Genomic DNA, 27,925 nt, shown 5'->3' with positions numbered 1-27,925 from the left:
ACCATTGACCAGTGTGCTACCATTGTGGCAAAGCTGGACATGTCTATCGAGTTTGCCACAAATGGAACAACTATCACACTACTCAATACCCAAGCTTTCCTTCCAACTATGCCTGTTCGCCATATGATGGTCGACGCACCTGCAATCATGCCCCTGTGAACAGTCAGACGCAAAATACGCACCCCAATCACATTCACCTTATCCATCTCCAGCACACTAAAATTCTCTGACTTGTTGCAGTTTTGCCGATGGCACTAGGGCAGGTCCCTTAGCCCACGACGGGGAAACTAGCTGCAGCAACCTCCAAGGGTGAGGTTGCCAGTACTCTAACTTCTACACGTGCATCATTATCGACGAATGACGACATGAAGACTCCAATGACGAAGAAGACGCCAAATGCAATGACGGCTACAATGGATACAACTATGAAAGATGTAACTGACGTCGTCAGCGCTGACCTCACCGTTTGCATTGATGGCCACTAAGTAGCCGCTCTTCTTGACACTCTGGCTCCCATTTTTTAATAATAGGCTTACAACTCGCCGACAAACTAAGGAAGGTGAAGACGCCATGGCACGGGCCCAACGTAAGAACTGCCGGAGGTCAGCTGATGACATCTGTCTTGAAATGCACGGCCCGACTCTTAATCGTTGGTTCAACCTTTGTCGCCACTCTCGTCATTCTTACTGAGTGTTGTAAGGAACTTATATTGGGCATGCATTTCCTACGTTAGTACGGTGCCGTGATTAACACCCGTGACAGAAGCGTCACGTTTGCCACAAGTTCGGATAATGTCACCCATGAGTAGCAACAACATCGCTTATGTATTGCTGCAGACGTCACACTTTTGCAGCGGAGTTGCTCTCTTGTACGCGTGCACTGTGACAGCCTGCAGAATGGGACTGTAGTCGTTGAACACATCAATGTGCTAGCACTGAATTGCGGCATCTCCATTGCCAGAGCACTTATCAATGTAATCGACAGAAGTGGCAAACTCTTGCTGACGAATTTTAGTAAGGAGCATCGACACATTGTTAGAGGCACTGCTGTCGCTTACTTCGATGAAGTAACACAAATACAAGACTGCCACTTAGAGCAGGAGGTGGCCTTTACGATTCCCACAGCTGCACCTATTGCAGACGTTAGTCTGACGTTAACGGCCGTTGAGCGAGACAGTCTTCTTGAATTCATCATTCAGTAGTAGGGCCGTTTTTCATCTGCATCCAGAGTTGGTCAAACGGCCGTTACCAAACACCGCATCACTACCAATGTCGACACCAGACCCATTCGACAAAACCCTTATCGTGTGGCCCCAAAGGAACGCGAAGCAATACAAAAACAAGTGAACACGATGCTGGAAGATGGCATTATTCGACCATCTAATAGTCCTTGGGCATCACCTGTAGTTTTAATGAAAAAGAAGGATGGTAGCCTGTGCTTCTGCGTCGACTATCGGAAGCTCAATCAGGTCACAAAGAAGGACGTTTATCTACTGCCAAGTATTGATGATTCCTTGGACAGGTTACAAAACGCTTGCTACTTTTCGTCAATAGCCTTCAAAAGCGGTTATTGGCAGATCGAAGTGGATGAGAGAGACCGTGAGAAAACCGCCTTTGATGACGCCTGATGGACTTTATGAATTTCAAGTACTTCCCTTCAGTTTGCATTTGGCGCCAGCAACATTTCAGCATGTAATGGACACTGGTGCTTTCTAGACTCAAATAGACATGCATAGTGTACCTGGATGACGTGATTGTCTTTTCCACAACGTTTAACGAACACTTATGAAAGCTGAAATGTGTTTTTGAAGCAATACACTCTGCCGGTCTCACTTTGAAGGCCGAGAAGTGCAATTTTGGTTTTCAAGAGCTCCAGTTCCTCGGTCACATTGTCAGTACCTAAGGAGTCCAACCTGATCCGGATAAAATTGCTGCCGTCGCTAATTTACGGACCCCCAGCAGACAAAAAGGTCGTGCGACGTTTTCTGGGACTCTGCATATTACCGGCAATTTATTGCGAATTTCTCGCATAGGGCATGGCCGCTAACACAGCTCACCAGAGAAGATATCCCATTTACTTGGGGCAAAGACCAGTGTGGGAATTTCATGAGCTCACATGCATATGCCTCCCGTGCTAGCACAGTTCAATGAAGAAGCCCCGACGATATTGCATGCGGGCGCTAGTAATGTCGATCTAGGGGCAGTCGTACAATGGCAGGACGACAGCGAAAAAACGATCGCTTATGCCAGTAGAACACCATCCTGAGCCAAGGCTAACTACTCAACCACCGAAAAAAGAATGCCTCGCAATGGTATGGGCAGTTCTGAAATTTTGTCCGTATTTGTACGGTTGGCCTTTCACTGTCGTTAGCGATCACCATTCCTCTGCTGGCTCATTAATTTGAAAGATCTTTCCAGCCGGCTTGCACACTGGAGTCTTCAACTCCAAGAGTTCAACTTCATTGTTGCACGCAAGTCGAGAAAACGGCACGCAGACGCTGACTGCTTTTCTCGGTCTCCTGTTGAGCCGGCAGCACAAGACAATGATGATGGCACGGTCTTTCTGAGACTCGTGGACACTGCCAATCTTTCATGCCAGCAACGAGATGACATTGAATTGTGGCTGCTTACTGATTACCTGGAAGGACAAACCAACAGTGTGCCAAGGCTATTTGCAAGAGGGCTGGCGTCGTACTGCTTGCGCCACAATGTCCTCTACAAGAAGACCTTCTTACCCAGCGGCAGCAACTTCTTACTCGTTGTTCCCTCATCGCTTGGACATGGAATCTTACATACCTGCCACAACGAACTGACTGCTGGGCACTTGGGCTACACTCACACATTGGCACGGATTCGGCAGAGTTACTACTGGCCAACACTTACTGTGGTCATTAAACGTTACGCTCAGACTTGCCTGGATTGGCAGCGTTGCAAGCCACCATCCATCCGTCAAGCCAGCCGGCCTACTGCATCCTGTTCAAGTACTGGCCATACCATTTGCACAAGTAGGCACAGATTTTCTGGGCCCCTTCCCAACATCTACTACCAGCAACAGTGGATAATCGTCGCCACGGATTATTTCACTAGATATGCCGAGACAGGTGCTGTGCAATGGGTAACAGCAGATGAAGCGGCACGATTTTTCTCGCATTTATCATTTTAAAGCACGGCGCTCCTGCAGTAGTCGTCATGGACAGAGGTACTGCGTTCATGGTCAAGTTCTTGGACATCATTCTACATCTAAGTGGTGCCGCCCACCGGAAGACAACGGCCTATCACCACCAGACAAACAGACTGACGAAATGACTCAATACGACACTGGCTGATATGATAAGCATGTACAGTGGAACCCCGATTATACGACTTTCTCGGGACCACGAAAAAGCGTCGTAAAATGCAGGCTTCGTAAAATCCAAACATAAATTATGCCTACAAAAATACTACTTATTTCGCACGATGGATTTACGAGAAACTTCAATGTAAACTACTAACATACTCCGCAGGGCTTGGAAACACAAATTACCAAAAACGTAAATGCGATAAGAATTAATGCTGCAGTACAGGTACCAATTATGCTTTGTTCAAATGAACCTTTATGGCACTTCACTGCTCACTGCTGCGATTCCCACCAGCTGGCGCGAACTTTAAAAAAAAAGTCGGTCAGTTTCTTTTGGACCTTGTTTGATCCGTGAACCAAGAGCTTTTGCTCGAGTTGGGCAACGTCCAAAAGGAGGTCCGCTGCGGCATTGCATGAACAGATGAAGTTCTGGATGCCACCTATGTGCCGTAGCACCTCGGCGAACGTGGTAGGCACAGGCATGGCATCTGTGGCGTCGTTGTCCTCGTCCGATGTCGCAGTGGTGTCGGCACTAGGCAAAGCCTCCTTGATGGCGTCATCAAGCGACACCTCGCCGCACATCGCAATGTTGTCGTTGGCCTCCACGTACTTGGCGAAGGTCGTGGTGAGGTTTAAACCCTCGAAATCGTTGTCGGTGAAGCCTGCATCGGCGACAAGCGGCATCGAGGTTGTTGCGTCCTCACCAGAAAAGGCAGTTTCTCGTTTAGAGCCAAAGTGCTTGATCGAGTTAGCGATTGCGCTTCGCGATACTGCATTCCACAAACTGGCAATAAAATGCATGGCGTCGAGCACAGTGATCTTTTTTTTCCACTCGCTGTGCTCCATAGCCGCCAGCCGACGCTGCACTAACCGCTTCCGGTACCCTTGCTAGACGCACTTAATGATGCCGGCATCCAGCGGCTGCAGCTGGCTTGTGCAGTTGGGCGGAAAAAAAACAACCATTATGTTCCTCAGGCTGCATGTATCGGGTAGGTGGCACAGTGCATTGTCCATGAAAAGCAATATTTTCCTCACCTTAGCACCCATTTCGTTATCCAGCTGGTGCAAAATATTGCTGAAGAGCGAAGACGTGATCCACGCCTTGTTGTTGAAGTTGTAGCTGCATGGCAGCGTCTTCAAGTTCTTAAAGCACCGTGGCTTTGCAAACTTTCCAGCAACGAGCACGGGCAGCCTCTCGGAACCGTCTTCGTTAGCACAGAATAGTGCCATCACACGCTCTTTACTACGCATGCCACCATGACAGCTGTCACCCTTAAACGCAAGGGTTTACTCTGGCTGCATATGGTAAAAAATACCGCTCTCATCGGCGTTGAAAGCGTCGCAGGGCTTGTATGCAGCAATCACCTCTGTCAGTGACTCCATCCACTCGTTCACCGTCGAAACGTCCACGGAAGTGCTTTCTCCGCAGGAGTGGCTGTACACAATCCTGTTTCGTTTTTAAAAGCGATCCAGCCACCTGTTCGATGCCTGAAAGTCATCGATGCCCAGACGCAATGCCACAAGGTCCGCCTTTTTTTTTAGAATGGCACCGTCAACGTTGATCGCAGAGCTCCGTGCTTGATGCAGCCACTTGACGAGAAATTTTTCTAACTCCTCATGCTGTCCTTCTTTTGCCGCTTTCCGCTTGAGCCCAAACTTGTTGGCATTCTGCAATATCACCGCTTTGTTTGCCAGGATTGTCTTAAGCAAAGATTCGCGTATCTTAAGGTCCCGCGCAATGCTGGCTTTCGTGGCTCCATGCCGCTTTTCTGCTTCTTCGATAATATCCAGTTTATCGCCAAGCGACAGAACTGTCCGCTTTCAGCACATTGTGCGTCGCGTTGCTCCACACAACGCAAAACCTCCGCTGAACGCTGGTCGCTAGGATTACGATGAATAACACGTGCGATAAACCTAGGCCTCTCCGTGCTACCTTGTCGGCGATCTGCTGCTGGGAAACTGAAAGGAGAGAAACACTTCTCCAATGCAATGAGAGGCGACGCTGCCAAGAAAAAAGGGAGAAAGTGATTGTGGAGAAAAAAAGGTGCTATTTCAGCCCAGCGAGCATCGCGGGCGGCTGCTGGTGGGGGAGAGAGAAACGAACTATGAGACGAGGCAGGGAAGAAAGCTGCGCTGGAGTGAACCGGTCGAGCTGTGTCAAGCGCTCCACATGCGGAAAGACGGAGCGAGGAAAGAGACCAGCGGCACTTTTCTTTTGTCCGCCGTTCCGTTCTGCGCTTTGCGAGGGTCGTCGTATAATGCAGGTCAGGCATAAAATTGCGTCGAATAACCGGGTTTTTAATGCATTGCTTCTATGGGGACTTCGCCAGGACTGCACTAATCCGCCGTAAAACCCGGGTCGTCACAAAACCGCAGGACGTATAACTGGGGTTCCACTGTATACAGATGTAAAGCACGGGAACTGGGATGAGGTTTTACCTTATGTCGCCTTCGCGTACAACAGGCTCGTCAAGAGACCACTCACAAGACACTTTTCAGTCTCGTGTAGGGCCGTGAGGTTGCGACATTAGAAGCAATGCTTCCTCATGAACTTGATGCCAACGAGACGGGCGCCGAAGAGATCACACAATGCGCAGAAGTGGCTAGGCAGCTTGCGCATCTGCAAATCCACGAACAACAGGACTGTGATGCCAGACACTACAATCTTTGGCACAGACCTGTAACATACCAGTACTCACCTACGGGGCAGAAACCTGGAGGCTTACGAAAAGGGTTCTACTCAAATTGAGGACGACGCAACGAGCTATGGAAAGAAGAATGATAGGTGTAACGTTAAGGGATAAGAAAAGAGCAGATTGGGTGAGGGAACAAACGCGAGTTAATGACATCTTAGTTGAAATCAAGAAAAAGAAGTGGGCATGGGCAGGACATGTAATGAGGAGGGAAGATAACCGATGGTCATTAAGGGTTACGGACTGGATTCCAAGGGAAGGGAAGCGTAGCAGGGGACGGCAGAAAGTTAGGTGGGCGGATGAGATTAAGAAATTTGCAGGGACGGCATGGCCACAATTAGTACATGACCGGGGTTGTTGGAGAAATATGGGAGAGGCCTTTGCCCTGCAGTGGGCGTAACCAGGCTGCTGATGATGATGATGTAACATACAACATCGGTGACAAAGTGTGGGTCTAGACACCTATTCATCAGCGTGGGCTCTCTGAAAAAGCTACTGCGCAGATACTTCAGGAGCTGCATAGTTATCCGACGCATCAGTAACGTCAACTACGAAGTCGTTCCAGACGGCTCTCACTGTTCAAAGCGCTGACAGTATTTAATCGAGGTTGTTCACGTGATTCTTATGAAGCCGTACTATGAAGACGGACAAGACTGCGCAGTTTTTTTTTTATTGCTGTTTTCCAAGCCTCTATCATAGGGATGATGATGTTTTCTAACGGGGGAGCAAACGGCACAACTATATGGCAGCGGTATGTGCCAGTGGGGACGAGGTTGAAGTTGCACGAGATTTTAGGCTAAGGCTGGAGACAAATAAGACGTGGGTTGGTTTTTCTTTCACGACTGATAAAGTGTATCTGTTGGTGGTGCTGCTCCGCGTCCTAGTCAATCCAACGTTGTTATAATATATTATTCAAGTCTGCAGGAAAGGTACAATCAGAAGTGTCTAACAATGTAAGGGGCATATTTTAACCCCTTAACTGGGAAATCATTTTCTCAAGAACGACCGCGCGTTGTTCGCAAATTTGGAAATAAGTTTAAATAAGCAAAAAAGTGAACAAATGAAAACGAAAACGAAACCTGATCGAGCAATGAAGTGAACCCCATTGTTTAACGTGAACAATGGCATGCCCGCAAGGCATCCCAATTTCGCCAGCGTGGCAAACAAAAGCAGTGAAGAGCACACGCTCAGCTGATTCGTGACCATGCCGGAGCATTGGCACAATGGCTGCGGGTGAAGCTGTCAGCTGCACCAGCTTTTCAGAGCTGTCAAACAGTGACAACTATGATTCTGCTGAATCCAATAGCATGAATCACTGTTCACATTCGAACTGGCAACACAAGAGCCAGTGCTCGTGCGCAAGATGTCGCACTACAACATGAAAACCAAGGATAGCCCTAACCACTGGCTCCATACATGCTGCTTTCTATTTCAAGTGTTTTACCCCTTCTCAGGCAAGTGTTTGGCTTACACACGATAAGATGTTGCCGAACATTGCTTTCCACATTTTTATGTCGATTTATAGAGTGCATAATTTCCTCGGAAGAATGTCGCTGACAGTCCAAAGCACCAACCAGTGCATTTGTTGCATGATAGAGTGACCACTCATCGTTCGCTTGAAGTATGATGCAAGCCGCACATCAGTGACATCGAATAATGTTAAAACGTAGTAAAACACTAAGATGTTTTGCATGCAAGCATTGCTGCATCACTTTGAGTAGGGCTTCGAAAGCAGCAAGCAGGAGACCGTAGTATGCGTTATTATGCTGCTTGCTTATCATTCTTCATATTCTCTTCATGCCCACAATTTGCGAGTTCTGTACAGTAGACATGGATTAGGACATTAGGCGTATAATCATTCATTTAGAGAACGCAAGTTCTTTCGCGGGACCACTGATGTCAGTATTGACACTGTTAGCAGCTGAAAGAACCTGCTGTTTTCGCTGCTGTATCGAAGGGGCCTCTGCTCGCTGGCCATTCAGGATACCAGGCAAACGGTGCACCTCGGAAGTTAAATAATGAGTCAGTATCACAATACGTAACAATACACCCACGTACATAGTCACATTTAATTTAAAGAAAGGCCTGCAAGTGCGACTGGTAGCCTTGAAGAACATACCGATGTTGATAGCATGCCATTTCATCACTTCTCGATTTACGTGTGTGCACTGTATGAAATGAAGAATGGTTTATTTCAAATCTGTATAGTCAAAACTGAACTACAGAAGCACATTTCTTTATTCTAATGGCTTAATTAACTTCAGGTAAGCTGCTCAGATCCGCCAGTAGTAGATGCATGAACTTAGTGACTGTGATAGGCCTAACCTCAGCTGAACGTGATTTACACTAGCCCAAACTGAGTGTGTGGCTGGCAAGGGCTGAAGTTCATGCCGCTGACAATGCAACACCACTTGCCTGTCCATAGAGGACGTAACTTCTTGCAACATCAACTTCTCGCACAAAGACCAGCTCACGATTGCTGGCTCGTTGACGCTGTTGTCTGCCATTAATTCCCATCATGCTCTGCATATGACACCGTCTAGGTCACAACACAATGTGGCCAGTAGATGAGGAAAAGGCAAGGCAGTTGGCTTGAGGGAATTGACAAACTTCATTCGTAGAAAACCTGTGCAACTCTCAAGCCCGCCGCTTTGAAGAAATTATGGAAGTGTGCAGAGGAACGCACTCATCAAATTTAATTGAAATTCGTTGACATCGAAAAATTACCGGAGATGTCCTTAAAGCTCCGCAATGGACAATGAGCACACGAAGCAGACGCAGCCTCACCTGAGCAGCCTGTTCATGGTGAGCTCAGCGATGATGATACTGTCACCGTCCGGGCCCAGCTCGATGCCGTTGGGACAGTGCAGGTCTTCGAGCAGGATGAGGGTGCGCTTGGTCTTCGCCTCGTACATGAGCACACGTCCAGAGTTCTCGTGCTCGAGCACTGAGTAGAGGATCTTATTCAGTGGCCACTTGGTGCTCGTCTCGGTGAAGAAGATGTTGTCATCGGCGTCGATAACAAGGTCGTTGGGAAATGCCAGCGGATGACCATCCAAATCAATGCCATTAGGTACCAATGGCGTGATGAAGCCTGCAATGTACACATGGGACAGTCAACACACATCTCTGCATCTCAATGACACTCTTCATATATTCATATATTTCCCGCTAGATCTACCAGATATGAAGTTGGTTTAGAGGTCAGAAAGGTATTTTCAGGAGATTTCAAAATTTCTTTAATGAATTCACAAAGGTATATGGTAATTTCTAGTCAATTTTCAATTTTGTTTTAGCAGGTTCTTCGGGGGATAAAACTTCGCATCACTGGCATCGCCATGCCTGTCAGCATGTTTGGCTATTTCTTACACTGAGCGAAGCTGTATGAGAAGCTACTTGTTGCAGTATGTGACAAATTTGCAAAACATAATGCTTGACTTAATTTGTTATGTAATTGTGAAATGTCTGCTCATACAATTTTTCTGACCAATTTTATCTTGTAAAGCATAAAACATTTTTGCAAGAAGTATTCAATAAGCCATTGCCCTCGATGCCACAGGCATATCATAAATGTTTGTATGTCTCAGGCATGACCTTCTAGCATTTGTGGCATCAATTGTACTAGTTCTGATAGTCTAATATGCGAGTGTATTATTTAGACCTCAGTTCTATGTGAAGTTTTTATTCACAGGTATTTTAGCGACTCGCAAAACTGTTTACCAGGATCCAGTATTCTGGCTAATGCTTGTTACCTTTGCAATAAAAAAAGATGGCAATCCTTGTTTAATGGTCACAGAGAATGTAACAAATGTTACTTTGAATGCAAGTAGTTTTTGCTTAAAAGTACTTAATTATACTAATCAATAATTTTATATTTCCGTTTCAATACAACTCACCCTTTGTAACATCCACCACGCTGACACCGCTGTATGCGTCAATGGTGTACAACTTGCCCTTCTTGTCAAAGCGCAGACCAAGCGGTCGACCACAAATTCCCTCTTCCCATGGTCCCTCTGTGGGAAGCATGAAAGATGAGATTATTTCTCCATCATGCCCTATGTAATCATTATCATCACTAGTTAGTAATTCCGTCACCATTAACTCCAACGCAACTTCAACACAGCTTCTACCTTAAGATAAAAAAAAGCTAGCACTGTAACGTGTCACACGAGTAGGTAAAAATAAAACAATGACCTGCAGACCTTAAAACCAAATTTAAGTCACCATGAATGCCATCAGGTGTTTCCTAAAAGTTGAAAGACTATACAGCTGAATATGGTGCAACTAAACATCTAGTCACATGGGACACTTCTGATCATCGAGCCTGATCAGGATAAAATTTTTCAAGTCAAACTGGATCCTTTGCGCAAGCTATGAAAGGGAGCGAACCTTGTTTGGGAAATTGGATACTATTGGGCTCGATTGCAATCAAAAGTGCTCTAAGGGTGTGATCACAGTAGAAGCAACAAGTAGAGCAACTAACTGCATATAAAAAATTGATGTATGATATGTACAGTATAGCTGACTCTTAGAGGAAACAGTGAGCTCGCTGTCTCCCATCACTAATGCTCAAGATATGATAGAAGGCTGAGAGATATTTTCTTTATGCTGGCCTGTTTGTGTAACATGTCTTATCAGACACTTCTTTCAACCAAGATGAATCGTTGCAGTTATGTCGGTTTGACAACAACTTTACTGCTTACTTTAAAAGTGGGAAGTACAGTACTGTACATTCAAGATAAGCAAATGAATACTCTTTTGTACAGAGGTAGAGCACTAGATGCAGCCCACTGCTTTAGGAAGGCTGGCTTGCTCAGAAATGAAGACGAACAGTTACACACAGCACAAGCTACGAAATGCCAGGAAACATTCCAGGCTATGAACTGCCTACCCTATTTACTTTAATGTAACACGACTATGATTGTAACACGAGGTTCGACTTTTCAGTCCGCGAAATAGAAAAAAGTGAAACTGCGAATGTAACGTGAGATGAACAGAAAGAGAAATGGTACCTTTTGCTCAAAGATTCGATTCGGGCACAAGTTCTTTCCACTTGTCATTGTCCGAGAAGGGGACGTGACTTTCCTTGGGTGGTATTCCTTGGCAATCACATTGGGCAATAGTTTCACTTTTGTGAAAATTCGGGTTACTCGGCACCGAAAGCGTCCCTGACAAGTGTCTCTGAAGCTGTGCAAAACTCGTTATCAGTGCCAAGAGCACTGCCGGCTATGTATATAGTGAGGTTCAGTGCAGAAATGAATCAAGTCTCACGAAAGCGAAACTATTTCCAAAAGTGATCACCTGAGAATCAAGTCACCTGTGCCGTCTAGCTCGTTTGAGATTATGTACGTCTTAAAAGACTGCAAAACCATTTCATTCGGGGATAGTACCAGGCCACTACAAGGCTCTTCCGACCAGCTCCTCACTTACAAAGGGTCTCCCATTGGTGCTATCCTCCGGGAATCGTGGACTCATTGACGTCAAGCCGCTGAGAAGCGGCAAAGTTTCCCAGCTTCTCGGCCATTAAACTTGCTCGTCTCTCGAAGCGCCTATCATACCAATTACTCTGCATCACCACAACATTATGAATGAACGTAGTCAAAGTGTGAAAGCCCGCAGGGTAATGCAGCACCGTAACCATAACACCAGTCAAAAGCATAGTGAAAGTGAATAAAGGAATGGAATGGAATGGAATGGAATGGAAAATGGGACTGATTCCAACAAAGAAGTTTTGATTTCGGTTGACTTTATGGATTGAGTCGAGACGAAACGCACGGGTTGTCAACGTAACATTGAAATCCACAGAATTTAGAATACTTGTCTTAAAATAACAAATTTTGTTGTTATTCGAATTTAACACGAAGGTCGAGTTCAGGCAACGAAAATCATTAAAAAAAGTTGTGTTACTATCAAGTAAATACAATAATGAATTCAACAAAACACAGGCATTAATCTCTTACAGCCGATTTCTCAAAGACCTTATTTATGGCTTTGTTACTGTTTTACTACGATTATTCCCTACTTCTTGCAGCACAACAGCAGCCTTGCTGACATAGGGCAGAAATGAAAGGAAAGTCAAGTGCATTCAACATTGCTAATTTGACATTTGTTATTTGACCAGACTTGTAATTCAACAGTTTCACAAAGTCCTGAGAGGTGCCTATGCCTGTCATACGCACTCACCTCCTTTGAACAATGGATAACTAAAATGAATTTGGCATGTCTCATTAGGTTTTAATTACAGGCAGTTGATGTGCACTACTGATCGACTGACACCACAAGCTGTGACGTAAAATGGTCTTGCTCAGAGCACTGTCCAAATCCGTTAGATTACACAATGTCTTTTATGTCTTTAGCAATGCTATATTAATGCGAAAGCATTCTATGCTCCACTGAGCAAAAATATGTTCAGTCAGTGTGACAAAATTGACTGATGGTGCAAAGAGTAAAAACACATAAAAAATGCTCGGACTGATGTCAAACTTCTCAGGGAGGTTCCTGTAAACAAAGTAAATGTCTTTGAAAGGAAAATATGGTACATATCGGTCTGGGTGGGAATTGAACCTGGGCCTCCGGGGTGCGAGATGAGTACGCTTCCTCGACGTCACGGCGGCTCTGTGGTTCTGGCTGACTGAGCTTGTGGCCTAGCGCGCACGTCATTGGGCATGTGAACGTGCAGCCAATGAGGACGAGGTGGTGCCATATCACGAGTGCATAGAATGACCGTGTTCATGACGTTCCGAGGTCTACAAAGGGTATATGGTATATACAAAGGGTATATGGCAACTTAAGACTACAAAGTAGTCTTAAGTTTCTCTGCCGAATTTTAGTTCACACAGGAGCATGCTGTAACATGGCGTAGCCCACAACGTGTTCCTCACATTACATCACGTCACCTGACCAACACCATTTCTTTCTCTTAATCACAAATGGAGTATCGTGTACCTGTGTAGTCTACAATCAATAATTCCATGTTTCTACATCCTGATATTAGACCAGTAGCTTTACATTTTATCACTTGCTACACTATCCTTAACTCCATTTCATGTTTCTTCGTTATCTTGCAGGTAACCACATCAAATGCTTGTTTGCCACTTACCACACTGCTTGCCAAACTTGGCCACAGGGGCGATCTTTGTTCCGGTCAGCTTCAAGATCTGTCCACCGACAACGCCAGTATAGATGCTGCCTGCAGGTTCAACACACGGAGATGTGCGCAATTATCACTGCACGACTCACCTGCTTTAACAATAACTGACTTATCTACAACATGTCCGGCTTATCTAAAAGATATTTTTGCCATGAAACACGCAAAAATATTTTGACTTTCAATTTTCTCAGCTAGTGGGCAAGCCTTTACTGTTGAAAGAATGCAGAGCATTTTGGATGAGTGATATGTCCATCTAGACTGACTTCGTGCTGCTTCTTCACATGTCTTTTTATATGTTGCTATTGTCTCTGAGGGCTTCTAAATGATTGCATGGCCCAGATTATGGGCTTGCAACAAGTGAAGTCTGCAAAAAATTTAACACTGAAATAGCGGCAGTTGTTTCTATACATAAAGCCCACACAAAGGGATAGACTAAAGAATTAAACTTAAGCGGTAAAATGAATATGTGATATTCTCTGCATATAATCCCACTTGAAGATGGGGACTAGTTGGTACGGCATGTCTTGCATGTCTTAATTTCCAAATCACTCTGCTCAGGACCTGCACCCCAAACCACACACACATGCACAGAAATAGAACACAGGTGTTAGATCACAGCTGGTGTTTGCCTAAAGGGCCCCTCACCAGGTCTGACCATTTTGAGCTGATAAGCGGAGTTCATACAATGTGCGCTAATGATTGTGTCTGCTAAGTATTACATCACTACACGTTGCAGAAAGAGCTAAAATTTCAAACTGAACGCCGTTTGCCCTTCTACTCGCAAGTGCTGTCCTTCGAGCCGGGCGGATGACAAACACGTGCTAATGCATTTACGTACATGTGTCTTTGCTGCGACATCGCTTTTAGTGACTCGTGACTTCAAGAATTATTCAAGGCAACATCTGTTATTAGTGTAATCTGTTGCTTCAATTGATGAATTGAAGTTTCAATAAATAACAAAACCTACAAACAGAATGTCTGCGTGTCTTTGTTTTACTCTGTACCGTTGCAAGAGATGTGCTTTTGTTTCATCTACTTGTTCCCATGTCGTGCAGTCGTGTGCTGACAACGAAACTATGTCATTTTCTACCGTGTTCCAGCGTGCAATCATGCTCTATAATCCGCTTGTGTCTGCCTCGGTATTTGTGTAGCACTGACATACCACTAGTCAGGTGTTCTCGTGCACATCGCGCAAAATTGTGCGGTGCGCGAAACAAGACAAACGGTAACAGCTCGCGCGCGCGATGCCCTCAGTGGAAGTGCACCACGCAGCGAAAAAGTGAGGGGAAAAAAAATGAAGGCCAGGCTCGTGGTGTATGCGTCACACGATCCTTGAGCTCTGGTATGGGAGAATGCAGGCAAGGAATTTCGCTTGTGGAGGCTAGACAGGGCAAAGGGAGAGAGTGTCTCTCTTGGCAGTGGCGCTCGCCTCCTGAAATCATAGGTTCGCAGCATTGAAATACTTACATCTCGGCTATTAATGAACCAATTTAAAACATTCTTGCGGCAGAATGCTCCCTAGAGGGCGTGTAACAACTTCTAGCATGTAACCAAAATTTGCTATGTGGGCTGGTGAAGGGCCTTTAATGCTTATGTTTGTGTGGTTCTGTGAGGGTACTGTGGACAGTGTAGCTTAGAAATGAGGTCAACGAATACATAGATGGCTTGCGTTGACATCATGTTAGCAGTCTTGTTGGAGGATCAGCTTTGTGACAAGCTGTGTCTGTTTGTGTCGCACAGAGAGAGAGAGAGAGAGAATAAACATTTTTATTGGCCGAAACAGGCTTCATGAAGGCGTCCCTATTCTAAGATGCCACAGAGGCCAGCAGCGTTCTCACCAGGTCTCTATATAACTTTGAAATAGGTTACCCGCAGCTGTAAATACAGTAAAAGCTCGTTAATTCGAACCGCAAGGGGAAGCCGCTTCAGTTCGAATTAACGAAAGTTCGAACTAACGAAAGTGAAGGAGAGCAACAGTACACTGCGATTTGGAAGCAGTAGGGCATGTCAGAAATTTGGCGAGTCAAAAAGTGATGGCGTGTGCCGCGGGCACACGCCATCTTCGAGTGGAAGCTCTGGGTCCGACTGTTCCACACCACCGATTTCCAATGAAACAAACGTTGGCCGAGGCTTAACACCATCACAATGAATCGCGACGGCCGATGCCTCCTAAGCTGAAAACAGAGGTGCACAACCGATGAAGACTGCCGAGACAAAGACGCTGAACATGTGAAGGTGGCGAAGGCCCTGATTCGTTGGTTCTGGATTGCAAGCGCAGCTGCGACGTACTTGATTCGCTGTGTTTTGGCGCTTGCCGTGCCATCTCCGCACAGCATTAGCAGCTGTACAAGATTTGCGAAGCCTCCGAGATTCGCAGTGGGCAAGAAGTCTCGGAGGTTACGTAGAACGGAGAGGCGGCAGCCGCCGCTGCCTTCTGGCTGACCCCGCGTCGGTTAGATTTTTTTCCGATTTTGCCTTCTCTCGACGTTCTCTCCGTTTCGGAGGCAATACAGCCTTGTGTGTAGGCAGTAGGCGCGTTTCTCTGGCCGTGTGCCAGGCGAGCGTAGTTCGAATTATCCGTGAGGGAACCTCCTCATGTTCTAATTAACGGACTTCTTTATACATAGACTTCTGTGGAGCTTGGCCGGACCAAATCGTACAGTTCGAATTATCCATAAATTCGAATTATTGAAGTTCGAATTAACGAGCTTTCACTGTATAATAAACTGACGTCACCCTAATCGCAATGTAGGAAGATCAAGATGGCAGACCTGACATCCTTTCGTGTGACGTCCATGACGTCACGTGAAAGCTATCTATATATATTTTAAATACATGTGCAGTTTGTACATGTGAAGCACAGGGCTAAAGGTGCAATGTTGCAGTCCTTCCCTATGACATGAAGCGCACAGTAGCTGCCAGCTTTACGTTCATTCTGAACCACGCCTCTGACACATTTAAAGGTGTTTTGCAGTCAGTGATTCGACCTTGGAAAGTCGTGCCTTATATCCTCTATTGTTTAGTGACATTTATTACTAAGCTATGAAGCTAATTTAGTGGATACGGGACACATGCGCTACCATATGTTATCATACTCACTCACAAGCACAGTGGTTCACACTTGACCTAGTAGTACACATTCGCTCCACTGTGTAAGACAGAGTGTTTGTGAGTGACGGAGGGTGTGATTGAACATGAGTACTGATGAGAGCGCCAGTTAGCGGGTGTATGAAGGAAGGTCAGAGACAGTAAGTTCAAGTGGATGCGAACACAAACGTGAGTTATTCTCAGCGAATCAACATGAGTATGTATGTCAGTGAGTGCTGGTGAATGGAAGCAGACATGAATAATAATGTGAGTGGGTGCCAGTAAGCGTGAATAAAGCGGATATGAATGTGAGTGACTGTTGACGAGTATGAGTTTGTGTGAGTAGGAATATGAGTGAGTTCTGACAAGTGCGAGTATACGTGAGTGCAAGTGAATACACAGCCTGCAAAAATATCAGTGAGTGGGAATAAGTGAGCAGATACTTATTCTGCCGACCCATGTGCACTACAGAGGACTACACAGTAGATAGCGAAAAAGAGTAACAGGGAATGAGAAAGGACCAACAGAAGGAAATGGGCGAAGCACTGTTACAGAAGCACTCTTTTTGTTTGTCCTGTCTCATGCGCTGTTATATTCTATTTAGCTACAACATGCACCAACCAGCCTAAGACAGCACTCTTTTACAGCTGACAGAGCTAGACCTACTTAACATCTCCCGAGCTGTACTTGTTTTTGCAGTCAATTCTATTCTGCATCGAAAGAAGATTATGTAAAAAGAAAGGAAATAACCAGACACGGGTATAAACATACCTCCATGCGCTTCAAGAGATTCGGGCCCCACAAGTTGGTTTGGGAACAGGTACTCGACACCATCCAATGCCTGGTTAGGGGCTAGTGCACCCTTGAATTCAGGCAGTGTAACCCTAGTGGAGGGAGAGTGTAAGAAGAGATGGTCAGTGCACTTCATCAATGACTGTAAAAGTTTGGGTGGCTTGTTAACTAATGGCCACAGTGAACTCCACACTAAAAACAGGGACGAAAGAAGTGAACACAAACATGGTGCTGTCTCTCTTTGCTTCTTTTGACCTTGTACTAAAGGCCAAGAGCAACGAAACCAGCTGCATATATGGTGCAGCATTTCCAGCTCAAAAACCATGACAAAAGCTACATCCCAATATTTTTTAACAGAATTTAGTTTTAACCGAAAAGCGTTGGTGAAGGCAAATTTTAGGGGTGTGCAAATTGAATAATGAATCCAACAGTGTCCTATTCGATTCATTCTTTTTAGAATAGTCAATATATAGAAATGCGAATATTTTCCGAATACTTCTTGAATATTTCAGAATTCAACTGTACCCAAATAAACACAAAATTGGAGCAAAAATGTGGAAAATTTTTGCAGCACATGTTATGACAGAGTAGGTGAGCCTCAGCTGAATGATTGTCCACGGCCATCTGGTGTTGAGAGACCAGGTAGTGACGAGATGCTCTCCCTATGTCCATAATTATCTGGCAACTTTGTTCTTGATGCCTTTTATGCACGTCCCCCCACTCCTCTTATCCATCCCCTCACTCCCCTACTTAAAGTTCTTTTCCATTAGTCACTGTTGCACTCTTCAACATTCACCAGGTTGCTGAACGGTGCGCTGGCTCCTAGCATTCCTATATTTCTGCTTCTGCGTGGACTTCAAGGCCAGTCACTTACCTGGACTCTCACTTGTTTGTTGTGGCAGTTTCTTAGCTTCGCTGGCCCAGCAACCACATCCTTGATATATTTTACCATGCGCAAATCAGCGTTTGGCAGGTCTTTCTTTTTTGTCTCGTTTTTTTGTCCAGTTTTCATTCTTATCAGCGTTTACAAACTAGCCTAACAGCAAGCTCTCCTCATGTTTATTAACATAATGAAAGCCAGAGACAAGGGAAAGAAAGATATAGAAAGGGGGCGGGGGTGCTTATTATGCATCTTCTAGACAGGCAAGTCGAAATATCTTCGGAATAGTTTTCTTCTGTGCAGCATGGTCGTCGATTCAGTCAAGTACCAGAAATTACAAGCTCTTCGAAGACACGAAGGCCTGGTGGGAATCAACAATGCCCCCAAGTTTTATGCATGTGCTCGTTCCATCTTTATCTGTGTGTGGAATATTTAGCGCTGATGCCCCCCTCAGCAGTTATGGTTAACATGATCTGGCATGAGGCAAAGGCGCGCCATGGGTGGGACCGCAATGTTCTGTGCATGGGAGAGGGAATCGCCCCCGTGACACCTCCCCAACCCTTTGGACCACCACTAGCTGCTGCCTTGCTTTCACATTCCAAGTTTTACCTTTCATCCATGTTGCTCTTTTGGAGCCCACCTCCTGAAACTTTCTGTTCCGTGCAAAAGAGGGGAGGGGTTCATCAGAAAATTGGGGGGGGGGATTTCAACCCCCTCTTCCGCTGGTGACACCAATTAGCGTAGTCATAATTGCTACAGTTGGCAAATTCAAGGTCAAGGGGAGTAGGCTGCGAGGTGAGGCCTCTTATACTCCGTCACATGAGGCACTCTCGGTGGTGATTGAATTTCTTAATTGCAATTGGCTCCTTTCCACAGGTTGCACAAAAGAGCTAATCATGATTGCGAAATTAGATCCTGATCAGGCTCAGTCTGTGATTGAAAGTGCCTAGGTGACACCGATATTAGTCACACATTGAGCAGGATATAATGAGCTTTGCTCCAGACTGGTCAAATTCAGAATGGCTCTTCTTCAGAGAAAGAAGCATGGAGGTGAGCTGGCTCCTTTTTATGACCTATCAAGGGTGAAAGAATAAACATTGCTGCAAACAAACAGCTTTCGCGCTCTGTTATCAAAATATCCTCCGACCTTGAAATATTATGGTTAATCTGTCGTTCCGCACCACAGTCGGTGCTCTTAGGTGTTTGCTACAGGCCTCCTAGACACACTCCAGATTTTTCACGCGAACTTAATAATATTTTAACCAAACTTTCGACTAAATACCCTAATGCTCGCGTCGTTCTCTTTGGAGACTTTAACTTTCCTAATATCGATTGGATGACCCTAACCTCGTCAGCACCCAATGCAAAAGAAGCTAACGAATTTCTTGACGTTTGCCTAAACTTTAATCTTACTCAGCTGATATCACAACCTACATGAGTCACTTCCGATACCGCCAATATTCTTGACATAATCTTAACAACAGATCCAGGGAGCCCGTCTTCTATAACATTTCTAAAAGAAATAAGTGACCACAAAGTAATTCATGCTAATTTTGCCTTTGTTCCCGAAATACACCAAGCTTGCAGGAAAACAATTCGATTATATGACAAGGGGAACTATGAGACCATCATTAGTGAACTTAATGCCTTTTTTCCATCGTTTCAAGACGGTTTTCGGGAATGACCTATTAACGAAAACTGGTCACTCTTCAAAAACAAAATGAACCGATTAGCTGATGACTTCATCCCTAAGGTAACTTTACGTCCCACCCACCAAAAACCTTGGCTTACTAAGTCATTAAAATCGCTTGAAAACAAGAAGAAACGTCTTTTTCGTGTCGCCAAGACTAGAAACAGTGTTTGCGCATGGGACAAATACAACATTGCAGAAAAAACATACTTAATAGAAGTGCGCAACGCTAAATACTCATTCTTTCACACTGAGCTACCAAAAATTCTTGCTGATTCACCCAAACATTTCTGGCAAATTCTAAACCCACATGACACCCTTCCTGTTATCCTTACTAATCAATCTGGTCAAGAAGCAAGTTGTTCAGAAAGTGCCAATATATTTAATATAGCCTTTTCGTCTGTCTTTACAAATGAACCTAACCCTACTGAAACAGAACTGTTTTCCGCTAGTTTACCTGAAATGCCACCCATAAGCATTAGTTTCTCTGGTATCCTGTCCTTAATTGAAAAAATGAAATTGTCATCTTCTACTGGTACGGACGAAATAAATTCCAAGCTCTTAAAAAAAACTAAGCACATATCTGCCGAATTTTTACTGTTCCTGTTTTCCCAGTCACTCTCCTCAGGAATTCTCCCTTACGACTGGAAGTGTGGGAAGGTCATTCCAGTTCACAAAGCAGGCAACAGAGACTATCCGTTAAATTACCGCCCCATAACTCTAACCAGTGTGTGCTGCAAACTCATGGAACATATCATATACTCTCAGGTCATGCAGTTCCTTGATTCTAACAGCTTTTTTAATCCCTCTCAACACGGATTTCGAAAAGGCCTCTCATGCGAATCCCAACTAGCCCTTTTTCTTCACGACCTGAATGCTAACCTCGACACTAACCTACAAACAGATGCTATTTTTCTTGACTTCACCAAGGCTTTTGATAAAGTACCACACAAGCGTCTACTAATGAAGCTCTCTCAACTAAATCTGCCACACGACGCTCTAAACTGGATCGCCCAATTTCTGACTAACTGCTCTAGGTTTGTTTCCCTTAACAATGTCAAGTTTGACTTGCTCCCTGTAACGTCCGGCGTGCTGCAGGGATCTGTCCTCGGCCCACTTTTATTTCTAATATATATCAGCGACCTGCCTAATAATTTATCATGTAATATCCACATGTTCGCTGACGACTGTGTTATCTACCGCAAAATAACTAACATATCTGACCAAACAGCCCTACAGAATGATCTTAATAAAGTGTTCGACTGGTGTAACCGCTGGCTAATGACCCTTAATCCTAACAAATGTAAATTAGTTTCCTTCCACCGCCGTAAAAACCAGCTCCAATTTCCCTATAGAATCGCTAACATACCAGTTGAAACAAGTGAATCCTATAAATACCTTGGTGTAACACTAACCCTTGATCTTTCCTGGCGCACCCATGTCACGAATATCATTTCATCGGCTAGCCGATCATTAGGATTTCTAAAACGTCATCTGCGTCACTAACCCTACCACGTAAGACTTTTGGCTTACCAATCGCTAATTCGACCCAAACTTGAGTGTGCATCACCAATCTGGAGCCCTCACCAAGTTTATTTGATTAACGCTATCGAAGCAGTGCAAAATCGTGCTGCTCGCTTCATTCATTCTTCTTATTCATATGATATCAGCGCGTCATCCCTTAAGAATGACTCTGGTCTGCCCACTCTTTCGTCTTGCCGCAGGATCTCCACACTATCACTTTACCACAAGTTTTATCACAGTTCTTTCAGCCATCGACCTTACATCGCTCCCGCCGCTCGCACATCCCCCCGCACGGGCCATCCACTTCAAGTCACCCGACCCCGTTCTGGCACCACTACTTTTTCTGCATCATTCTTTTGCCGCGCAGCTTCAGAATGGAATGGCCTTCCCCATGACATTGTTTCAATCACCTGTCCATCACGTTTTATTCAAAGTGTATCCATATACCTGTCTTGTTAAAAACCTGTGGCATTTGTAGCATCTCTGTACAACCCACCCCTTATATATGTAACACCCCCTTGTGGGGTCTTTAAGGAAATAAAGTGAAGGATGATTACATGAGAATGGCTCCAGTGCAGTGAACAACCTAAAGCAGTGGCTTCAGTGCAGTGAACAACCTAAAGATATTAAAGGTGTTTACCTCCATCAATGCATTGCAGTTACACAAGGCTGGACTGCTTCTTCAAGCACAACAGTATGGAAAATGCTTTACTAAAATGGGCATAAGTTTACAGCAATATTATTACAAGGTCGACTGGCATAATGAACAATGCTTTTGGAAGTGTTATGATATTGCAAAATAATGTTGGCAACATTGCACACATATATATATATATGCATTGCTGAACCGGGCAAGCACGTTTTGCGGGCTTCCTGAATGTGAATAGTTATGCGGTTGCTTGTACAAATAAAGAGCTTTTGCATAGTGCAAAACACACCATTTGTAGACCTTCAGTTTGCACACCCCAACAAGTGCACACTTAACTTCGCAAGGGTCAACGAAACATTCAAGTTGTTTACTGTTAAACAATCATTTTGTATGTCGAAGAGTGCGATAAAGAATAGAGAAACAATACGCAAACAACTATCCAACCTGCAGCTTCACGTGTATACCTCCCAAGCGAAAAAAAGAAAAAGAAAATGAAACAAGACAAGCGCCAGAGATATACGGTGTCACTAAACTGATAAGCCGAGTGAGCTGTTTTCGAACGTACGACGATACCGCATTCAGCTAGGTCGTAGTTCGGCTAAACGCGCTGAGTGTCAAGTGCTTATAATCTGCAAACTATGCGATCTCTTGCTTTTTTCCTGTCCGCCATCGCCAAGAGCGGTTCGCAGCGCTGAGAACAGAAACTGCCATAGAAAATGGTTTTGGCTAAGGAAAGTGCAGACGACGTACGGAGCCTCAGATTACGGATGTGTTGGCGATAATTCACAGAAGCGATCCCCTATACACCGAAGCACAAGAGACACTGATCAGTAGTCAAAGATGACACATAAAATCCCACGAGGAAAAAAACTCATGCTGCACAAGCACGATAGCCAAGCAGACCGGTTAGAGCAGACATAGCATTTTCTTGTCGTAGGCGAGAATATGCATATGATCTGACATTGAAGCAAGAGATCCTTTCAGGAAGCGATCCCGATTGCATAGCACGAACAAGACACACATGAAAGCGAAGACGCGGAAAAGAAGGAAACTCACTTGTATGCAACCGGCTCGAAGTCCAGGGAAAGGGGGATGAACGGCAGTGCGAGGAAAACGATTAGGAAGTAGATGAAGAATCGAAAAGCGCACTTGATTAACCTGAACAACATGATGCCGCCGTTGTGATCGCCGCGTAGAGTCCCTTCACGGCCGACCTGAAGATGAAAAAAAAAAAGAATAGCAGGAATGACAGGATGTGCCAAGCACCAGAGAAGTCTGCAACTCGCGTACAACGTCGATCCTCGCGCAGCAACCACCTGCTGCTTCCTTGAGCGTATACGCACTGACACGCCTCTCTAGGGCGCTCCTCGCGTAGCCTTGGCTTAGGCCGCGCACAGGTCGACATTAAACAATTAATATAGAATTGGTAACTCACTAAACAGTGAAAACCGTCTCTTCTGCGAAGTCTTACCAGGCGATGCGTGACTGTGCGCAAGACACGACACAGCCGCACGGACAGTCTAACCTACGACAGCGCCGCCAACGCCACGCGCACGCACGGATGATGTGGATATCGGGGCAGGAAACGTGGAAGCGCCCAGTTTTGCTTTTTCTTCTCCCTCTTATTTCTTCTGTATAGACGAAACTCTCTTGTTTTTATCTTCGTGTCTCCAAACTCATCCTCGCAAGGCCTCCCGCGGTCGTCGCAGTTGGCTGGAGCGGTGGCGAGGAGGGCTAATCGCGTTGCCGTGCCCTTGGAGAAAAAAAACGGCAAGTCCACGTCGTCTGCTGCGGGCATGCGTGTGTACACAGCTAAATACAGCTGAGGACAATGGTTGCATTCATATTGTTTGCAATGTTCGTTTCGCACCACCGCACGCGTCCCTTGCGTCTCGTACATTTCGTGAGTTTGGTACAGGGGAAACGAGTCCGCCATGAGAGGCTATGATGTTATGCAGGGAAAGGGGCGCGCAGTACATACACTACTCCACTCATCGCTTCTTTCTTTCTCTTCAGGAAAATGTCACACGCTTGCTCATGTCAAGGTTAAAGCGAACTGTGCGCAGCCGAGGAAAGTGGCACAACCTGCAACAGTTGGTGTGTTGAAGAGGAACCGAAACTATTTTCTCCAAGAACAGTTGTTAATCCAGAGATTGCATTGGAGTATCATTTTAATCTTCTGCACTAGGAGGCCATACACTCAATTAAAAGTTGTGGAAGCAAAATAGAAGGAACTACATCTGGCTTTATTTTCAGCAGTGAGCGCGTTAAACTATGGTTAAACATTCGCACAGAGGGCGCTAGCAGCTTTTGTCGCGGACATGGCGCGAACATTGAATCATGCTTCCACATCGACGACAAGCCACAAACCTACTATCATGGCGAGATGGCGTGCCGCAGCGTAAAGGCGTCACGTAATTTCGCTATCAAACATCATGATGCAATACATTTCATGTCCCTTGTAGAAAATCACCTACACTTCCCTCCCCCAACTTTCCTAGTTAATTTCTTCCGGGCAGATGTATGCAGAATATAAGACGTTTACGTGGCAGTATCGACGAACTTGCACGCTGAATATATGCAAAGGTCGCTGCACGGTACACCGTTGTGAAGAAAGAAGTCCTTATCTGGATATCCGTCGGATATCTGTGGGACATTGGGCAGATGCATCCACAGCACTTCAGCAGCAATTAACATATTCCAGTATACTATAATTAACCGTAAAGTTATGATCCGGCAGTGGCGTAGCCAGAAATTATTTTCGGGGATGGGGGGCAGGGTGGGTCTCGCACTTTACCGGGGACGGGGGTACGTGCCCGGTGTGCCACCTACTATACCCCAGAGCGGTAGAGGGACAATGTCGAGGAGTGCACTGACGTGTACATAACACGCACAATGCAATTATACAGGGTCCTGCATATTTCGCTGAAAATTTGCTGAAGATGTGAGCTGCTGCAGCAACGGCTACAGCATAAACTTGTGCCGTCGCCTGCCGGAAGCTGCAAGAAGTAGTCGGTCAGGGAGGTTTTCTGCAATTGCCGGCAGGCTCCGACACAAGTTTTGCTATCGCCGTTGTTGCAACAGCTCGCATCCCCATAAGTGAAGACTAATTCAAATTTTTTTTCTTAAAACCAGGCATTTAACTGCGGTAACTGTTATACCAAACGACGTAGGCTCCAAAATGCGATATTTCAGCAAAATTTGAATAAGAACAGTGCAGCGGTGAGCGCAAAACCTTTTTTCGAACAAGAGCAGCGAAATATGCAGGACCCTGCAGACTTGACCACCGGAGTGGTGCACAGAGTGAAACGTACGTACGTTACATACAGCAGATATGGTACAAATCAAATAGATTGCAAGGCGCGAAATGTTTTATATTCCAAGAACATAAAACAAAAGCACAAATGAATATAGGTGCGGCGAGATTACAGAAATGATGGAAACATCGGTAATGAGGAAATACCAAGCCTATCATGGTACAAAGCACTCTTTTGCTATGAAAAGGGCGAGTGAATATTTATATTGAAACACACAAAATAACAGCGCCGAAAAGAAAATTATTGCCCGTAATAAATAATTGCATTGAAACACACAATAACAACAGCGCCGAATAAAGCTCAGTATTAGTTGCAACACAGTGTACACCCGCCACTCCTTTCTTTCACGAAGAAAAAGGACAAAAAGTACCAGGTCCGAATGTATTGGCTGGGCTATACCATGCCGCCCATTCACAGGTGCTATCCCGCTACTGCAGAGCGCGGGATATTTTGCCTGCTGCGTTTCCGCCCTGGGCCGGTTCGCTCTTCCTTAGGCGACCTGGTCACCACCGGGTTCCCCTGGGGTCACCATATCGACGCCCAGCTTAGCGCGGACACCCAATCAACATAGGTCAACATGGGACAGAGCTCCCAGCCTCAACCCGTCCTCTGGCACAAGCCTCCAGGTAGCTGAATTACAGGAGCACGCCACAACCCCCGGCGGTCGAGGACGAGCATAAGCAGGGTTTTATATACACAAAAGCGTCCTTGCCTACAGTTTTTTCTTTTTTTTATTAATCTACGAAGAGTCTAATAAGCACAAATCGCATTTCAAAATCGACGATGCTACGTAAGGAGAAAGTCGTTCACATGACATATAAAGCCACAACGGCCACAACAGCCTCCGGTTGCACATGAAGGTCTGCTGTACTCTTGCCAGATGGCGCTACTGCCGCGGGAACCAAGATTGAGGCAAAACGAAGCCTTCTAGGAGGGTTCATAGATGACAGCACATATTGGGGCGTTTTAAAACCCCTAAATAAAAAAGTAACGACTTCCCCTGAACTTTGCCGCTATTTCTCTCTCTCTCTCCTGCCACGCCTCCGGAGAGTGACCCTCCTATTTGTCGAAGCGCCGTGGTCACGTGCTAGCGCGCGCTTTTTTGGTCCGTAGCAGACGCTGGTGTCATTCCCGGGTATTGAAATCGCGCTTCGGTTTGGGAGTTGTGTATCTGAAAACGGGGAATGAGCCGAAAGAAGAGAATGCAAAACATTTCAAATGTATGGCCAAGGACATCAGGGAGTTAGCTATGAAACGGGAGATATTCATCCTAGGGGACATGAATGCACATTTGGAATACTTTGACAGATACAACAGGGCAGATGTTAGTAGATTCTTGTGAGGCCCATAATTTTGAAATAGTTAATGATGAAATTAAATGCGACGGGAAGATAACATGGGAAGGAAATAACTCCCACTCAAGAATCGACTACTACGTAATGTCCCGCAAACTTTATGAACGGTTGGGAGGTATGGAAATTCACGAGGAAGGTCCAAAAAGCCTTGGGAGTGATCACAAACGAATCAAGATAGGTTTTGGAAGGAAAGTACCACTGATATAAACTAAAGAAAGGAAAGGTATGAGCAAACTGAATGACAGGCAGCTACAAGAAGTGGCGAAAAACATTGAAAACATAGTATCCAAGCAACCCCAAAGGGCATGGACATACGACGAGTTAATGGGCATTTTTAAACGAGAGCTAGAGAAGGGACAAATTAGGAAACTAGGAAGTAAGCAGGGAAAACTTAAACCGAAAAGCTGGTGGGACCGAGAAGTTAAGGAGGCCATAGAGCAACGCAAAGATGCGTGCAGAAAACTCAGAGCAGCAAAGAAAAGGGGAGCCCCACTAGAAGAGGTGGAGACAAAATGGGATAATTACCTTGCAATGAAAAGAGAAGCATCGCCATTAATTCAAGCCAAGATAGCAAAAGTTGGGGTACAGTGGTTGTTAGAGATACGAAAAAAAGACAGAAATGCCTCTAAGAAGTTTTGGGAACACATAAGGCAACAGAGTCAGAAGATAGGGGTGGTTCAGCACTCACTAACCACACCAGAAGGAACAAAGGTAGAGGGAGAGGAAGCTCAGGAATATATTAGGTTAACAATAGAGGCAGCATTTGCAGAGCCAGAGGGTAGCGAAATGGAGAACAATGACAACAGCAGGACAGAATTAGAGGAGGAGAACAGTGGGATGACAAGTAAGGAATGGGACAGAATTGAACACAAGGTACCCGGGATCAGCAACAGGACCTGATGACATACCATTGAAATTGATAAGCATATTAGGCCAGAAAAAGTAAATTAAAATTACGACAAATTATTGAACAAATAGTTGTAGGGGGAGATGTTCCACAGGACTGGAAATCAAGCAGAATGTTATTAGTTTACAAATGTAAGGGAAGCAAGGACAACATTAATTCCTACAGGCCAATAAATGTCACATCAGTCATATAAAGAGTAGCAATGCAAATGGTGAAAATGAGAATGGAGGAATGGACAGAATTTGAAGAGATCTTGGGAGAGCTGCAGAATGAATTTCGAAGGAACAGAAGGCTAGATGATAATTTATTTGTTATAACACAGTACATAGAGATAGCGGCAGCCAGGCAGAAACCGCTATGGATAGCTTTTTTAGACATTAGAGGAGCCTATTATAATGTAAACCGAGAAAAGCTATGGAGCCAGTTGAAGGAATACTGTCGAGATAGAAAGTTGGTTGGATTCCTGCAACAAGTTTATACAGATAATGAGGCAGAGATAACATGGGAGGGGGAAACTACAAAGCCAGCTAAAATAAGAAGTGGTC

At 45.2% G+C, this 27,925-nt stretch overlaps 1 protein-coding gene across 3 annotated transcripts in view; it reads right to left on the bottom strand.

Annotated features, from left to right (window-relative positions):
• LOC139047684 (adipocyte plasma membrane-associated protein-like) overlaps positions 1-23,501 on the bottom strand; it is a 33,557-nt gene extending 10,056 nt beyond the window's left edge. The window contains exons 1-6 of one of the 3 annotated variants that reach the window (XM_070521608.1): positions 23,273-23,501; positions 22,858-23,015; positions 17,038-17,150; positions 13,129-13,218; positions 9,926-10,042; positions 8,817-9,123 (exon numbers count right to left, since the gene is read on the bottom strand). In XM_070521608.1, the coding sequence (XP_070377709.1) occupies positions 8,817-9,123; positions 9,926-10,042; positions 13,129-13,218; positions 17,038-17,150; positions 22,858-22,970 (740 nt within the window). In that variant the 5' untranslated portion in view covers positions 22,971-23,015; positions 23,273-23,501. The other 2 variants (XM_070521607.1, XM_070521609.1) reach the window with 2 other exon arrangements.
• Positions 23,502-27,925: the final 4,424 nt, after the last annotated feature.

Source organism: Dermacentor albipictus, chromosome 7, assembly GCF_038994185.2.
Source record: "Dermacentor albipictus isolate Rhodes 1998 colony chromosome 7, USDA_Dalb.pri_finalv2, whole genome shotgun sequence".
Classification (NCBI taxonomy): Eukaryota; Metazoa; Arthropoda; class Arachnida; order Ixodida; family Ixodidae; genus Dermacentor; species Dermacentor albipictus.
The sequence above is the reverse complement of the archived record's forward strand: the minus strand, read 5'-3'. Positions and strand labels throughout refer to the sequence as shown.